At 37.0% G+C, this 18,240-nt stretch overlaps 1 protein-coding gene across 2 annotated transcripts in view; it reads left to right on the top strand.

The window, feature by feature from the left end:
- DCLK1 (doublecortin like kinase 1) overlaps nt 1–18,240 on the top strand; it is a 172,182-nt gene that overhangs the window by 120,914 nt on the left and 33,028 nt on the right. For both annotated transcript variants that reach the window (XM_026681879.2, XM_026681878.2), the window contains exons 7-11: nt 1,999–2,083; nt 7,724–7,832; nt 11,003–11,060; nt 12,584–12,703; nt 16,323–16,469. In XM_026681879.2, coding sequence (XP_026537664.1) covers nt 1,999–2,083; nt 7,724–7,832; nt 11,003–11,060; nt 12,584–12,703; nt 16,323–16,469 — 519 coding nt within the window. The remainder of the gene's footprint in view (nt 1–1,998; nt 2,084–7,723; nt 7,833–11,002; nt 11,061–12,583; nt 12,704–16,322; nt 16,470–18,240) is intronic.

The following is an 18,240-nucleotide window of genomic DNA, read 5'->3' as shown; positions in this document are numbered from 1 at the left end:
TGGTAGCAAATAGATACAGAAAACTTTACAATTTTAAATCTCTGTGGTTTGGGGAGCTTTTCAGTCCAGGCTTAAGTATTATGTTGCCTCTTGAAAGAATATACAGTTATGTGAGCTAGCCATAAAAATAATAAAGAAGATATGTTAATAAAATATACAAATGAAAAACTTTGAAAAGGGAAGGGGCATGAAGCTGCTATTAAACCCAAGATCTGAAGAAGTCTGCAAAAAGGCTTCTGTATCTAATGTGTTTAGCAAATAAATATAGTATACTATATATATGGTTTGAAGTGTCTTTGAATATTAGTAGCTCGGGTTGGTAGTTATGTTATTGGTTCAAGCTCCGAGCATAGGAATTTGGTTGCAAACATTTTCTCCCCATTTGACAAGACTTCTTCAGTGCACTTTGGATTGTGCTTGTCTGGGGGAACACTAGCCTTTAAATACCTTTCTGAGTCCTGGTCTGATTTCAGATTGATTTGATCGGCCAACCACATCACATGCAGCCGACCAAATCAACCTGAAACCAGACCATGACATCATCAGAAGACATCCGAACAACACCAGCACTAATTTACATCACAGAGACGGTACTTAAAATCAAGGACTATGATTCAGCAACTACAACCATCCAAACATACAACCTGAAATCAGACCAGGACTCAGACACAATCCAAAGTACACTGAAGATGTCTCCTCAAATGGGGACGAAACGTTTGCAACCAAATCTCCACGCTCGGAGCTCAAACCAACGACATATATATGGTTTACTTCACCCTTTGTACTACACACACACACACACACACACACACACACACTATATGTATACATATATAGGATGCAAATACATTTATGAAACCATTTACATCAGTGGTGGGATTCAAAAATATTTTACTACCGGTTCTGTGGGCATGGTTTGGTGGGAGTGCCAGGGAAAGGTTACTGCAAAATCCCATTCCCTCCCCACCCTACTAACCTCCTTTCCAGCTCCGTTCTCCTGTGCAGAGTCACAAAAGAAGACCCAGCCGATCAGCTGGAACTTGGGAGGCAGAGAATAGATGGGGGTGGGGCCAGTCAGAGGTGGTATTTGCTGGTTCTCCAAACTACTCAAAATTTCCGCTATGGGCTCTCCAGAACTGGTCAGAACCTGCTGAATACCACCTCTAATTTACATATGATTCATTATTTGAATACTTGATACAAACAGAGAAATAGATAATGGTAAACCCTGGCATTCACATTAAAATACATGTACACATTGGTAGCCGATTAAATATATAATAGATAAGTACAGACAGAGCATTCATTCCTAATCAAGATCTAGCTAACAGAAATGCAAACTAAATAATAGCTTACTTGGCCTGATGTTGGCTTCCTGACCACCAGCTTCTTTGGTACATATCCAGATTTTATGCTAAAATTTGTTGCATTGTTCAAGAACTGGGAAAATATCATAATGATATTAGAAGACTATACACAAATTAGGGGAGAATACAAAATCTCTTTTTTACTTTTAATTTGTTAATGGCTCTTGGCACATCTCTTATAAAGAAGGCATGGGAAACATTAACATTTTCTTCCAGGCCTTTTGCATAAGCATCTTTTCTGCTGTGTAGAGTCATTCATGTGGCAAACTTTACAGGTAAGAAAGCAGAAGAACATGTACTGGTGACTCAAATCCTAAATGATGGATTACTCAGAGAAACAGAATAATACATTTTCAATGATGAGTGTTTTAATAGAGAGGTTCTGAATTGTTAAAAAAATGGTAAGGTGGCTAACAAGGAAAGAAAATGTTGCATAGTGGGTTTTACATAATAAACAGTAAATTGAAAATGGTTTCTGAAAGTATTCAGGAATAGAATGTTTCAGGAGCATTTTTAAAAAAATCATTTCAGATCATCTATCAAGAAGTCTCTCTAGATGCTTTTTGTTATAATCTAGCTTTCTGGAAACCATATTTAATTATCTTTATCTAATCCAATTCTATATTTTCAGAGCTCTCAGCACAGTGGTTCCTCTACCTCACTAGCCTCTACCAAAGTCTGCAGTTCGATGGATGAAACCGATGGGCCTGGTGAAGGTAATATAAGTAGATAAAATGCCTCTCTGTTTGAAAAATGATAATACAAAGGTCTCTATGCTTTATTGCATCTAAAAGTTAAAGAAAGATTGTTAATATTAGGGCAGAATTGATGTTTTGTATTAAACTGTCTTTGGCATCTATGTATTACTGAATAATCAGGTACTTCCATAGTCATTTTCCATTTTTTCCAAAAGTCAAAATATTCCTACAGTATATCGTATACTAAGAATGAAAGTACATATCCTTGACAAAAAAAAAAAAATGTTTGGTTAACTTTCTAGTTCAGATTGTTTATATAGGTTTTAATTGATATGCCTAAACCTTTTGTATACAAGCTACAAATATGAGGGATTATATAATAATTGCATCTGAACTGAACTATTGTGAATGTTAGTCTGCACCCTAGTTTGGATCTTTCATTGACTGCAGACATCAACAATCCTCATTCATAGGTGAGGCATGATTCTTGTTCATCCACAAATCAACTGATACTGTAGCCCAGAAAGGGAGATAAATTTTCTAGGGAGAGAAAAATTGATTCCCCTGAAAAGGTAGAAGCAGAACTAGAAATGGGAACTGAGGGAGAAGCTATGGGTTGAAACTGGGAAAAGAAGGGTCTGTTATTTTGCAGTGTTTCAGATTAAGGCTGGATTTCTAGCAAAAAGGGATTTCCAACTAAATGAAAGGATGCTTCAGTTTTTTTTTTAAAAAAAAATGCTATTTCTTTAGAAATAAATAAATATATTCTGTCGAGGTCTTGCATTTAACCTTTCCTCCTTTTTTGTGCTGCTAAATCATTTTTATTTGCTAGTGAATTCTATATAATTTCAGGCTTCTTCCAGTGTTTAAGGTGAGCATGTGTATGTTATTTATAATTTTCTTATGATGTATAAGTTGAACTCCATCAAACATCTATTTTGAGATTCTGCCAGAGAAATTCTTATTTGTAGCAGACCGTTAACATCATACAGGTCTTTACCAAAATCTGAGTGTTTCTTGCTTTCTTTTTTGCTGAGATTATCAATCTTCCTGACATTAATCTTGAAACCCTGCCAAGTAATTTTCCTGCACAACTTTTGTCTAGTATAATTAAGGGTAAATTACTCTTTAAACTGTTTCATGTGCTTTTCCCTTTTCCTGGATATAGGAATCTCTCCTGTAACATCCCTTGTACCTCCCTTAACTACATTCACAAAGTTTGTTAGGCATCTCATCTCAAGCTAGGGATAAATAATCACTTGAAATTCATTATGTTGAGATGATAAAATACAAAGACCTTCTGGATGCTCAAGGAACTTTAAAATCTTGGCAGGATCTCCAAGAACAAGGGCTACGAGTAGACCAGTGGGCTTACCTGCAAATTCAAAATAGATACAGTCAGGATAAGAAAAATTTCAGAATTTATGCTAAGGTACAACAACTAGATAAAATCTTACTGGGTCCTGATAAAAAAATATGACCAAATTCTATAATTATCTATTAGAGATAGAATTAGAAGAGGAAGTAGTCAAAGGCAACTTGATAGCTTGGAGTAGAAATATAGGACATAGCATCACATTATCAGAATGGGAAAAGGTCTGGATCAGGAATAATAAAATCATAAAATCAGCAACATATAAAGAAAATGCCTATAAAATGTTTTATGGATGGCACCTCCCCGCTTCGAGAATAGCGTAGATGTCTCCTAACATGAATCTGAATTGCTGGAAATGTAAAAAGAAACACGGAACATTCTTTCATATGTGGTGGTCCTGCACTGAAACCCAAAGATACTAGTGTAGGATAAAAAAATGGTTAGAGGAAATGATGGAGCAAATTGAATTAAAACCAGAATTCTTCCTATTAGGGATATTGAATAGACAACTTTCTAAAAAAGCTAAATATATAATATTGCACATTCTTACTACAGCCAGATTAGCCTTCGCACAGTGTTGGAAACAAGCTGTCATTCCAACAGAGGAAATGATCATTCAGAAAATAACAGCCTGTGCAGAGATGGATAAATTAACCCTAGCACTTAAGGATAAAGAATCATCAGAATATTATAAAAACTGGCAATGTTGGTATGATTGGATAGAACAAAAATAGAAAATATGTTAGTAAATATTGTTAAATTGTAATAGAGGTAGTAATTACACATTCACAATAAGACTTATTTATAAATAGGACACCAATAATGATAACAAATAAGAAACCACAGACTGTTGATAATGGAATTGTTCGTTTTTATTCGTTTTCTTTTTCTTTTCCTTTTTCTTTTTTTTTCTTTATGTTGTATATGTGTTTGTTTATTATTTTAGCTGTATAATCAATAAAGTTTGCAAAAAAAAAAAAAGAAATTCATCATGTTGATTGTCAAAATTTTGGTGGGTTATTTCACTATTTTTTTCAGAATAAGAAGAAATTATTAACCAATTTCTTAAAGACAGGGCTCTTTCTCAGTTATCCAATGGGAAGATTTGCCTTGTTATATCTTCTTTTGAAAGTGAATTGAGATATGAGAACTCATAAATTGGCTGGTTGGTTTTATGCCATTAAGCTAGTGTCATCTCAATGACCACACAGATAGACCTTCTTCAAAATCATTGGGTCTCCAAACTGGCCTTTCAGAGCTTCCAACTATACATCAATAGCCTTTGTAATCAAAGATATTCAGCTTGCTGCTGGAAGCTGTAAACTGTTGGAAGAATAATATACTGTACTATGAAACTGATTGTAAAATTTTGTAAGTTGATCAAAATCTACAGAAATAGGTTGCTATAACAAATTTAAATCAGCAAACAAACTCAGGACATATATGCAAATACCTTGGCCAGGCTAACATCTTGCAATTTTTAAAAAGTGCAGGAAATCACATTTACCTTGTGGATGAGTTTAATGTCAGGTATTATCAGTCTGCTGATGATATTCAGTGAATATTTCAATCCCAGGCTAGCAAGCCTACTCTGTCAGGATCTTGTCCCTGTGTCTGAAATCTGTAGGAGTCAGAAGGATGTGGAAAAAGCTCAAGCCCAGCCCTGACAAAACCAAGTGGCTATGGTTTTTTGGACCATCCAGATCTTGATATGCTCCATCCTTAGTCCTAAATGGGGTTGCACTTGGCCTCACAGTTTCTACTGAATAAACAAGTGACAACTTGCTGGGAAAGATTTTGAACAGATTCATCTACCGTATTTATCGGCGTATAACACGCACTTTTTTTCCCCTGAAAATAGGGGGCAAATGATGTCGTGCGTGTTATCGCCGATATAATGTTAAGAAGCCTTCGGTGAATGCTGCTGGGATCGGGATCAAGGACACAAATGAAAGAAGGGGAGGGAGGAAGCAACCGAAGCCTGTCCTTCTCTCTGGGTCAGCTCTCTCAGTCGCTCTCTCGCTCCTCCACCAGCACAGGAAGAAACTGCTTCAAAGAGCGGGGCTTTTCCTGTCGCCGCAGCTTCCCTGAAGCGCCCGTTTCTCCCCACCCCCACCCCGTCCGCCCGCCCGCCCGCCCGCAGTGCTCCGTTCTGCCTGCCTGCCTGCCTTCGTTAATGGTTGAATCGGAACAGCTTCGGCTGAGTAAAAGAGGCGAATAGTTATTATTCTCAGCCGAAGCTGCTCCCAAACAACCAGAAACTAAGGCAGGCAGGCAGGCAGGCAGAATGGGACACTGTGGATTGAAGCGCGCGCGGGGTGGGAGTGGGGGTGAAACGGGCGCTCGGAATAGCTGCGGCGACAGGAAAAGCTCTCCGCTCTTTGAAGCAGTTTCTTCCTTGGATGGTGGAGCAGCGAGAGAGCGACCTCCTTCTCTTCTCTCCCCGTCCTTGCAAAAATTTTCTGCTTGAAACCGGTCCCTGGTACAAAAAGGTTGGGGACCACTGATTTACCTTATAAGTGGTAATAATATTAATAAAAAAAAAAGTTCTGAGCTACCCTTATTTTGCTTCAAAGTTTTTATTTAGAAATTTAATTTTTTTCCTGAAATTTCCTCTTAAAATGAAGATGCGTGTTATACGCCTGTGCGTGTTATACGCCGATAAATACGGTAATTAATCAGTTGCACGCATATGTGCAGCCCTAAGAAACTTTGATCACCTTGTGTTTGGATCATTGCTATGGACTGCATATGAAACTACACTTGAAGATCACTCAGAAAGTGCAGATATTCCAGAACACAGCAACATACTGTAGGCAACTTTAGGTATGCCTTGTTATGTCCATGCAACACTTTACTGTGGAAGCTGCATTAGTACATTTCAGTGTGCTGATTATCTTTTATAAAGCTCTTCATGGCACAGAACTTGGTTATTTGAGGAACCACCTATGTTTCACAGTTGCTGTCCATCTTATATGATTCAGCAGCATGTTCTGGATCCCATTGATAAGTAATACATTCAATGGGACCAAGAAACAGGTCTTCTCTTGATGTAGCATCTGGCCTCTGGACTGATATTCTTCCAAATGTGTGCACAGTCCCAGTCTATCCTTATTTTAATGTGCCCTCAGGATTTGGTACTTTTCCCAACCTTAGGTTGTAATGGGTGTCAGACTCCTTTTGGATTGACTGATTTGTGAGATGGTAGTTGTTTCTTTCTAAAAAAAATTTTTACTGCACGGCTTTATTTTAAATTTTGCATATTGAATGCTGCCCAGAATCACAGTAAAGTTAATAAATAAAATAGCTCCATGGTTACTGAAAACAAATAGCACAATTTCTAGGCTTTTTGAGGTAGAAAATAGTGTGTAAGTGTAAGCCTTATTATAGGCATGCTAAACAGCTAAAAATAGAAAACCCCAAATGTAGTCTTGTCTTGTTAACAACTGTGCTGTGGCCTCATCTGTTTTGCAGCCCTTAGATTTTCCCCAGAGGCTGAGTTGTGGCCCTTATATCTCAATTTATTGAAGAAAATTCTCTTTAATCAAATTGAACTGCTTAACAAAACCAAAATAAGAATTTATCTGGCCAGGACAGTTCAATTATCCCACTGATTGTAGAACAGAATTTTAAAGGATTAAAAGAAAATAAGAGAGTTATTATGATTCGAAAAAGTTAAACATGGTTCATTTAAGAGAAGGTATATGGCTTGAGCTTTTAAAACATATTTGAAGAATAATAATTTTTAATGGTTGCTAAAATACCATAAATATAACCTCTTTTTCCTCTCTCTTGATTTAACTGTGAAGGTTTTTTAAGAATCTGGTGTCCAGGTTGAATTTGTCAGTGGCATTATTGAGAACACTTGTTAAAAGACCAAATATTTTATACAAAAGGAGAAAAATATAAGTTATCACATGAGCAAGTTTGTGTTGCTCTCAGCTTACAGGATGTAATAAAATAAGTGTTTGAGTGTTAGACGTCTTTTGTAGATACTTAATTATGCTGTATTGAACTAATCCCACTTTGAGATGAAGTAGTATGTCTGTGAATTGATCACTAATGTATACGAAATACAAGCAATGGGTCCAGCATCCATAAACTTGATATTTAATATTGTAAAACTTTCCAACAGTATCCGCAACATGGTTCTTCTGTTTTGCAAAATAGTTTCTGGATGGTTTCAATTGTCTTAAGAGGTATAGGTATAGGTAAAACATGTGTTATATGTCACATATGTGTTGCTTTTCCCACAAATAAAGCTTACTAACAATTATTTTCAGAAGTGTTGGATGAAGGCTTCCAGGTTCCAGCTTCAATAGCAGAGAGGTATAAAGTTGGTCGGACTATAGGAGATGGAAATTTTGCCATTGTAAAAGAGTGTATAGAAAGGTGAGCAAGCTCTTTCCCTTATTACTGTTAAAGCATTTTCTAACATTAGACTATTGCTAGATCATATCTCTATTTACAAACAATATGTAACAAAATAGTGCCTCGACTATATATGAACAACAACAAAGATTCCAGTTAGGCCTATAAAGAAAATATTTTTTAGAATCTATCTATAAATGAAATGCTTTTATTTTCTATTGTCCCTTTTTCTATATTTGGGTCTTACAGGATATATATGCTTTTCAGGAGTGGGACGCTACTGGTTCAGCCTGGTTCTATAGAACCGGTAGCTCTGAAGAGCAGCAAACATGGAACTGGTTCCGTGTCTGCTGCTCTGTTTGGCCCAGCATCCATCCGGGCTCTTGGCTGTCCTTTATTTCCTGCTTTTTCAACCTCAGTTGCTTTGTACTGCATAGCTGAGGTTGAAAAAGCAGAAAAGAAGAGGAGTTTGAAACGCTGTGCACCCGCGTACAGTGCTTGTCAGCTGTCCAGGCGGCACAGCTGAAGTTTTTTGGGAAATGGTCTACACACACACGCAAAACGCACTCTGACCAGAGGTGGGATTCTACCAGCCGAAGAACTGGCAAATCGCACCACTGGTTGGCTCCGCCCCACCCCACCCACTTACTCCTTACCTGGCATGCTCACCATCAAACTTGCTTACTAAGTTGCTATTTTTCCTTTTTTTCCCTGACCGTCAGCTGTTCTTCTCTGCCGAAGATTTAGATTAGCTAGAAAGTGAAAATCGTTGCATTTTTGCTTTCTAGCTAATCTAAAAATAGAGCTGAACCTTCCTTAGGACCAAAGCTTCTATTTTTCAGTGCAGACTCAGGTAGCCGATTGCAGATAGATAGATCCCTGAGTGAATCTGTGAGTCTGTGAGCAACTGAATCTGCCTGCCTGCTTTGCCTGCTTTTGGGTAAAAATTGCTCTTTTTTTAAATAAAAAATTCAATATTTACTTCAATATTTATAATATTTACATACAAGCCATGCCCAGCCAGTCACATGATCACCAAGCCACGCCCAGCCAGCAAGCCACGCCCAGACAGTCACATGACCACCAAGCCACACCCACAAATTAGGCCACACCCACAGAACCGATTGTTAAGAAATTTCAATCCTACCCCTGATGATTTTAGAAAAATAATGCTGTTTAAAAAGCTTCATATATAAGCAGGCACAGTATAAAAAATAAAAAATAAAAAGAAAGTCCTTCCTTAACACAACTTTTTCAGTTTTGACTTCCAAATCTCTGCTGCAGCTGTTATCTACAGTAGTCTGTGTATGCTGCACTGGTTATAATATATAAAATATGACATGCTGAGGGTCAACTCAACATAAAATAGCTGTTTGGTAAAGAAGAAATTTTGGGGAGAAATCCCACTTTCTCGCTTTAGGAGAATTTTGCTCATGTCAGAAGAATTTCCTGTGCAGCAGCATAGGCCCTTCTGTAGACAGGAATTTATGTGTAGAAACTAGCTGCTATATGCAAAAGAATCTTGGCCTGATGGGATAAGCTGTGTTTATTACAAGCAACCAAGGCAATCACAGGCAAATGAAACATGTGTTCTTCCAGAATTATCTAAACAATATAGATTGGTGGATAATTAAATAAAGACTTTATTCCGTTCCAGTATTGGGATTGGAGTAACATTGATTTTTTTGCATTTCATTCTTCCTGTCCTTCAAGAAGTTCAAGGCAGCTTTCATATTCTTCCCTTATACTGACACTTATCAATCTGGGGAGAAGGATCTGTCTAGGCTGAGTCAGGGATGAAGTTGTGTCCCCAGAAGGCTAAGCTTTATGTCGCAGTTTAACAAATGATTTAACAAAGCAAAAAAAGAAAAGAAAATGCTGTATATGTCCGTGATGGCGAACCTATGGCACCCATGCCACAGGTGGCACACAGAGCCATTTGTGCCGGCACGCAAGCTACAGGCAAACTTACCTCACTGCGCATGTGCATGCCTCACAGCTGATTTTGGGCCAGCTTGAGGCCTTTTTTTGGCCTCCAAAGGCTTGAGGAAGGCTTCTTCAGGCTTCTACAAGCTTTGTAGGCCGAAAACTAGCCCCGTTTCGTCACTTCTGGTATTTTGGGAAAAACCAGGCTGAAAAAGGCCTGAAACCGGCCCAAAATCAGCTGTGAGGCGCAGTGCAGGTAAACGGGCGGTGGGGGATGGGGTGGGATTGCGCATGCATGTGTAGGGGGCGTGGAGGGGCACGCATTGCCTTCTGGGTGCTGGCACATGAGCACGAACATGCAAGCACGTGCACAAATTTTGGCACAGGAGCCCAAAAAAGTTAGCCACCACTGGTATATGTCATTCCTGGACACTCAATAGAATTGTGTAAGCTCAGGCTATCCTACCAAAGTTTTGCCATATATTTGAGCACATCTGAAGTGTAATATTTTAAGGTGAGGAAAAGTTAAAAAAAAAAAAAAAAAAGGAGGTAGAGTGGAGCAATTCAAATACCACACTGAATTTAATATTGCTTAATGAGGCAAAGAATAAAATAGCATCTGCATATATTTTGGTATCACTAGAACTGGTAATATTATAAAATTTGAATTTTTTTAAAAAAATAAAAGTTGAACATGCAAGCCAAGGATTAAAAAATATGGGGGGGGGGGTGCGGCAGGAGGAGAGGGAGGAAGAAGGGGGAGGAGAATTCCAAATGGTAATCTATATAAAGATAGCTTTTTGATGATGAAGTATCTTATTTCTGAAAAACTATATTATGCCAAGAAGCCCTCTAGTGGGAAAATGACGCCTTGCTCAGGGAGTTATGCTGCTTTTTTTTTTTTTTAACAATGCTGCAATAAGATAAAATGTGGGTGGACTTCTTATTTTTCCTAAGCCTTTGCTTTAAATAGTGAATTTAAACTTCATTTTAATCTTTAATGTTTTCATTTCTGTTAGCAGTTATATTATTTAAATCAATATCCTATATCTCTTCATGTTTCACAGCAGCTTGCTACAGTAATGAAATAGAAACTTTCTAAAACGTTCCTTACTGGCTGCTGGAAATTTTTTAGTCATTTTTAATAAGGTATACATTTAGGCAACTCTGCAAAATAATCTCAGGTTATGTGTTAAATTGTAAAATGTTGTCACTATTGGGTAAATCAATTTAATTTGTTTCTTCCTTCTTCTGAATGTTGTTAGGTCAACTGGTAGAGAATATGCCCTGAAAATCATTAAAAAAAGTAAATGCAGAGGAAAGGTAAGTATCGAGATCCACAATGGAGCATCAGATGTATCTTATGTTCAGTTTTTGAATTAGATCAGGCACTCCAAGTTAGTGGTTAATTAAAAAAAAATGTTGTCCAACATTTGCTGAACAACAGATGGAACAAGGATCTGGCAGGGCACCGTGACATAGTCAGATGGTTCTTTACAGAAAAAAATAGCTTACATTGACTCAGAATTACATACCAATTGGAATCTAATGTGATGATGTGAATAAACTCTTGTGATGTTATCTTTGAGTTATTTGGCCATATGGAAACTGATGGAATGGATAGGAGTCCCTGTAATATGAGCTTGGCTACATGTAGACTTCTTTGAACACTTCATCAGTCGATGAAATTAGTTTATTATAATATGGTCTGCATAGGGCTGCCTTTGAAAATAACCCAGAATCTATAAGTATAACATTCAGCAGTCAAGATGATTTTTTTAAAAAGGCTACCATATTGTAAAACAAGTAATGAGAAGCAATGCATCTTGGGGCAGGTGCACGGAATGTGGGAAGCTGCCACAGAAAAGGCACTTTTACATATTGCCATTAAGTAAACATCTGGAGGGGCCTCAAGACAGATCTTGATTCTCAAGCATAATTATATGCAGAAAAATGCTGTTTGACTAGTCTGGTCCCAGACCATTTAGCATTTTTACTTGGAGTTAAAAGCAACTTTTTAAATTGTTCTACAAAACTATGCAACTTGACGAACCTGACATGAAAACAACAAGATGTTCAGTTTAGTAAGGATGAGAGGTCAAGGCATAATATATTGGCTTGGAGAAGTCCTGGGAAGAAAAATATTAAGAGCTAAAATGTCTAAAGAAAATGCAGCTGTTATTTTCTTTTTGCTTGGGAAAATATGATTTGTTATGCAGTATATAATTTTTGAGTTAAAAGATTGGAAGTGTAGTTCTTTACAAGCATACTAAAAGAAAATATTCAATATCAGATATGTTAAATATAGGCATGCTTAAATCTAAATAAAACAATTGCCAGTTTAATCTTCTACCTCTGTTTTACTTTTGATATTCATTTTCTCAGCCTCAGCATAGTCGTTGACTTATGCATTAATTTATAAGGGTTTTACAACTTCTTAATGAATACTGAGTTTCATCTTTCCATTATGTGAGTTTCATCTTTCCATTATGATGCTCCATTAAAGGAGATTAGTTAAGTGTAGTTATTAAGGTAATGGATTAGAAAGTAGCAGCCCATGGGTTCTAGTCCTACCCTAGGCAGAGAGACTAGTGAAAGGATTTTGGGTCAGTCAGTATCTCTTTCAGCCTTAGAAACAAGGTCCTGGCAAGCCACCACCGCCAAGAAAACCAGAAGTTGAATATATTGATTCTATCTAGGATATGGCATCTATAGTCATGACCTCTGTGGTTGACTTGATAAATTATAACAACAACTTACCTCATTAAATAAGACAAAAGTCCTGGAGCAACTATATGGTTTTTTTTCATCCTCTTTTCATATTTTTTTTCTCTCCTTTTATGCAGGAACACATGATTCAGAATGAAGTTTCTATTTTAAGGCGGGTCAAACATCCCAACATTGTTCTCCTGATTGAGGAAATGGATATGCCCACTGAGTTGTATCTTGTCATGGAGCTTGTAAAAGTAAGTACAGATGAACATTTATCAGCTTCTGCTTAGTTTATTATATATTTTGTACTGTTTTATTTGTTTAATGTCTTATAATGTACACCAACCAGAGTCATTTGATTAGATGGCTGTAGAAATAAAAAATAAAACAATTTTTGAGGATACCAAAATAGGCTTGAAAACAGACTCTGCTTGTGAAAAGATTGCCATGTACGCTAGAAAATTTTATTTTCCTTACGATTGCACAGGGGTGAACTTTCAAAGAGGGAATTGGGATTCTACCTGGCCTTTCTTTAAACTCATCCATATCCTGATGAGGAGAGTCACACTCCAGCTGTGGTGGCAAATCTGCTAGTAATATAAAGGTTCTGTGGCAGGAGTGTCAAACTTGATTTCATTGAGGGCTGCATCAGGGTTGTGTTTGACCTTGAGGGGGGACTCAATGTCACTCATGTTGGGGGTACTTGTGGTGGCCAAGTGCTAAGGCAGACTTCCCACAGACCCTCCCTCACTCTTATTATAATCTCCTTCCTTCTTGCCTGCCTTTTTTTCCCCTTCCCTCTTCCTTCTCCTTTTTTTCCTTTCCCCTCGTTTCTTATTTTTCCTTCCTTGCTCTCTTCCCATCCTTCCTTCTTTTTCTTTGTCTTTCCTCTTTCTCTTTCGCCTTCTTGCATGCTCAAATGCAAAAGGAGAAACATTTATCCTTTTGTTTTGTTTTTAGCTTGTTTTGCTAGCCCTCTAACCGGGAAAACGAAAGAGAAGGAGAGCTGCAGGAGGCCATCATGGCCAAAAAACGGGCCTGGAGGCCACACACATCCTCCCCAAGCTCCATTTTTTTAAACACAGGCACCATGGGCCAATCCTTTGCTGTTTCCAGGGCTGTTTCTTTGCACCCAGTGGGCCTTGAGTTTGATACCTTGTTCTGTGAAAATGGAGTTAGTCTTCTTCTTGATTGTCACATATTTCCTTAAACCTGAGTGTATTCCCTAGCACGAAGAGTAAGAATTGATCTACCCAGCACTAGTAACCAAGTTGACTTTTTCATCTATATTCCTGATAAACCTTTGCAGGAGTCTCATATTATGTATGTAGCTAATGATTCAATTACTATCAGTTAGGAACATAGATGCCCTTTTTTCAAAGCCACCAAAGAATACTTGGGAAGTTCCACCTGGAAGGTAACTGATTATGATGCCATCCGGATTGATGTGTCAAAAGAAAAACCAAACAAAATGTACAGCTGAAAAAGATTTAGTGTCATGTGCTAGTAAAAGTTTTGGTAGGTAGTTAAAGCAGTTCCCTTTAATCATTTAGTGGATAGTTCTGTAGGGAAGACTTCAGATGGCAGAGTTGCTGGAAGGCAGCAGGTGATTGGAGCCTTGTCATTGCACTGGATTGTTGTTTTGTGCACACAGTAATAAAAAAGGACAGAAATGGAGGGAGATTGCTAGGAGACAAAAAAAAATCTGTCTGCTTGAAACTGGATTAGATCATTCTTGTGGTCCTTTTCAACTCTAAAGCCAATGAAGTGAAAACTTCTATGTAACCTAAGGCATATACATTTCCCTATAATATTTCACAGAACAAATTGGATTCTTAAAAAAAAAGATGTGCATGTTTGGTATGCTTTATTGGAATTCAGATTTTCCTTTCCTTTCCCGATGAATAAGTCCCTGGTTTTCCTCTCCACAGGAATGGAAAAATATGGAGAGGTCTAGTGAATGCCATTGGTGTAAACTAGATTTATCTATATTTTATTTTCTTAACTTACGCATTTAACTTCTATGCCTTACTATTTTCTATTCCCTTTCTGTGCTTTGCTTACTTGTGCCTGCCAGCCCCAAAAGGGAATGTCACGATGGGGCAGTCTGTTTAAAATTGAATAAAGCTTGCTATATGTTTCTTTTTCAAATAGTAAAGCAAGTATTCTTGGAAGCTTGTTGAATAATCTACTCACTATTCCCATTTACAGATGAGTAACCATCTGCTAAGGGCTGCTTTTTGAAGGCTTAACATGTAAATTAAATTCTCTAATGGCAAAGATTTTCAAGAGAAGGTTGCTGGCATGTCAAACTTTAGTTAATAACATTACGCTTTCATTGGTCACAACAAACTTAACATAAGTGGGTCCTGTTGCTGCACGTACATTCTGTTTTCATCCCAGGCATATCTTTCTGTCCTAAAATGTAAAAAATGCATTTCATAAATATAAATAAAAACAAATTTCAAATAGGAATTATGAAAGGTGAGAGAGGATGTGGTTGCTGGCAAGCTGCCATTGTATGTACTGGGACTAAATTATTATGCAAGACTTGCATTGCCCTAGTTATTTTAACAAGCATGATTTATGATAGGGTTTCTTCCTGCTGTTCAAAGGATCTAACTTCAATTTCCCATGAGAAGGGAAATATTATAGCATTTCTTTTGGAAGGAAGTAAATAAGTAATTGGTTATTGTTCTTCTGGATATCAGTGCCTTATGGTGAAAGGTGATAAGGCTGTTCTTCCATCTTATCCCATCCCTTTTTAATTAAAAAAAAAACATTTTAAAAGCCGTTTCCAGTTTGTCTTGCATCCAGAAAAGTGCAACATTAGTGAAGAAATCAAGCAGTATCATTGACTAGCTAATAGTGAGTAATCTATTAAAAAATTATGACAATATGACTGAAATTGGGAAGTTGAAGAGTTGCTTATGGAAAGTAAAATGTTGAATTATATTTAATTAGATTACTTGCAAGATTAGCACATTAGGGCAGGGTTCCACAAAGTGATCAATATTGACCTGCTAGGCTTTATGGGATTATTCACAGGGTTCGTATTATCGTTATGGTTTTCATATGTTTAAATTGAATTTGGCTTTTTTTATCCACCTATTGAGTCCTTCTGAAGAACCTGGGATAGATGGATGCTGTTTGATCGTATTAAAAATTATTGTTAGAGGAAGTAAGCTGTTCCAAGTAAAGCTGCCTTTTGCAGTTGACTGATGTGATTTTGTCAATGCCAGTCAGTGATCAAGTGGTGCTCCACTTGTTTTGTAGTTGTAAATCACCTAGTATTTTGTAATAGACACCACTTACAATTGATACAATTAGTAGCAGTTGTACTATTAAGTGGTATTTATTAAAATGTTTTCATTATTATTTGAGAGTCAGCGAACAATCTGAGTTGCTTTGTGATGGGTGGCAAACAAATTTAATAAATAAATTAAATAAAAATAAAACAATCTGAAGCTTCATGAGAAGTCAATAAGTTGAAGAGTTGGGGAATCCTGCATTAGGGTTTTAACAGGACATCAGCATTTCCCTGTTTAGTTTAAATATTTCACATTTTCCTTCTTACCTGTCAATTTCCTTTCCTCTTTCTAACTGTTGGAAAAAGTTTTACAATATTTTATTGGAAGGATGGCAAACTGAAATGTCAGAATCCATGAACAGTTAAAGTGCACTTTTCTAGGATAAAATTCTTTGAGTTAATCTCGTCATTTATAGATATATAGAATGTCCACTGCAGATTTCATTCTTTTCTTTAAGAATGGAAATTCTAAGATGTCCTGAAAGAAAATACTATCAATTATTATGATCTTTCTCCTGAATCATAGTAGAATATACTAATATGTTACATTCATTTTAATTCAGGGAGGAGATCTTTTTGATGCTATTACCTCCACAAATAAGTATACAGAGAGGGATGCCAGTGGGATGCTGTACAATCTGGCCAGTGCCATCAAATACCTTCATACCTTGAACATTGTTCACAGGGATATCAAACCTGAAAATCTGCTGGTAAGTAAAACATCAAATGGCGATAGATATTTTGATGCATATAATTCATAGCAATCATCTATCAATCACTATCTCAAATTTCAGTCAATTTAGGGGCACTTTCAGCTTAAAATAGTTTTCAGAATTAGAACAAAAAATGGCCTTACTAGATTGAGCCAAAGTCCATCTTAGTCCATAATTTTGTTTCACACAAAAATTTCAGATGCTTCTGGTACACTAACAAGTGAGAGATGTAGAAAGGACTTGAAAGATTAATGCCAGCCTTGTAAGGTAATCCAGACAAGAAATATACCCAGGAGTACTAGTTCTATCTTTACTGTGTAAAGATAGTGTGTAAAGATATTTTTGAAGTATGACACTACATCTTTCCCCTATTGCCTTTACAACTAGGGAAGGCCCCTTCCAAGATGTTTGTATGTTTCCATTCCTTCTATGGTCTCAGATGTTTCTTGTTTAACCATTGCCCAGTCTGCAGCTTTTTTGTTTCCCAAATCATTCTCACACCCCAATATATCAGCCTATTGATTAAAATTAAAATAGTACTTATCGGTACTATTTTATATGCCCCAACACAAATGTTTTTTGTTGGTTTAGAACTATTAATTGTAGAGGTGGGTGTTTGATGGCTACCAAGCAACTGTCCACAATGAAATCCAGATTTTAAGAAGAAAAGAAAATTAGTATCTGTTTTCTTCCATTCCATTTCTTTATTATTTCTATGGAGGGAGTTGCTGCCTTTTATAAATATGATAATGCAATATATTACAATGACTCTTTGGAAAGGGTTTAGGAATCAGAAATAGTGAAAAGTAAAGCAGCTGGATTGTTGGCTATTACATATTTTAATGATCATGTAATTTTGAAATAATTTTCAAGTCTCCTTCAGAATGTTGATTTTAAATCCTGTATAAAATGTAAGTAGAATGTAAAACAAATGTCTTTATATTCAGTTCTTCAGAACCAAGAGAAGCTATGATGGTTAGTTAGTACACGAGACAGTATCCTTTTTATAGAAAGTCAGGTTGGGGTGGCTTAATGTGCCTCTGACTGAGATCCTAAAATATCTCCCATTATCTTTCACTCTTAAACTCTGAAAATTTTTGATCTGAATGGAGATGGCGGTTAATCCATTTTTGTATATGTGAGGGAATGAAGCCGAGATATCTGCATTTGGGAAAAGCCGCTGCAACCAGGCAGAAATGCTCCCACTCCCGCTTCCCCAAGGATAGGTTCAACTTATCCTTTCTCCCAAAGGGTAGTAAAGTTTATTGTCTGAGAAACTTGAAAGGAGATGGATTCATTAATTCTTTCTCCCACTCACAGTTTACTCACAAGCATCTGGTAATTTTCAGTGTCTGACTGACTAACCACACCCTGATGTTTTTTAGAAACTTGGTGACATACATAGGTCATCACCCCATCCAGGCCCTTAACTTACAAAAGTGTGGAGGTATAGGAGAGAAGGAGAAGGAGATAACAGGAAGCTGAAGAAATAGAAACAACTTCTAAGAAAGTGGTCTGAGAACTATTACAACCAAACAAGTGAATTATCAGTCAGTTGCCCACAAGCTATGGTAAACAGCCCATTGCAGTGTGATTCCTGCCTAGAGCTTGGCCTGGAACTCAGCAGCAACTAGAAGAGGAGCAATCAGACTGAAACAGTACCTAATTCCAACAAGAGCAAGAATTTTGGAAGGAGACAATGGTTGCATGCCTCTTTATGAACATTAAGACTTTTATTTATTATAAAATAATAAACTCTTATTTACAT

This window comes from Notechis scutatus, chromosome 5 (assembly GCF_049901735.1).
Source record: "Notechis scutatus isolate UNSWTSFEM ecotype Mainland chromosome 5, rNotScu1.2, whole genome shotgun sequence".
NCBI lineage: Eukaryota > Metazoa > Chordata > Lepidosauria > Squamata > Elapidae > Notechis > Notechis scutatus.
Note: the sequence above shows the minus strand (reverse complement) of the source record. Positions and strands in the feature narration are given on the sequence as shown.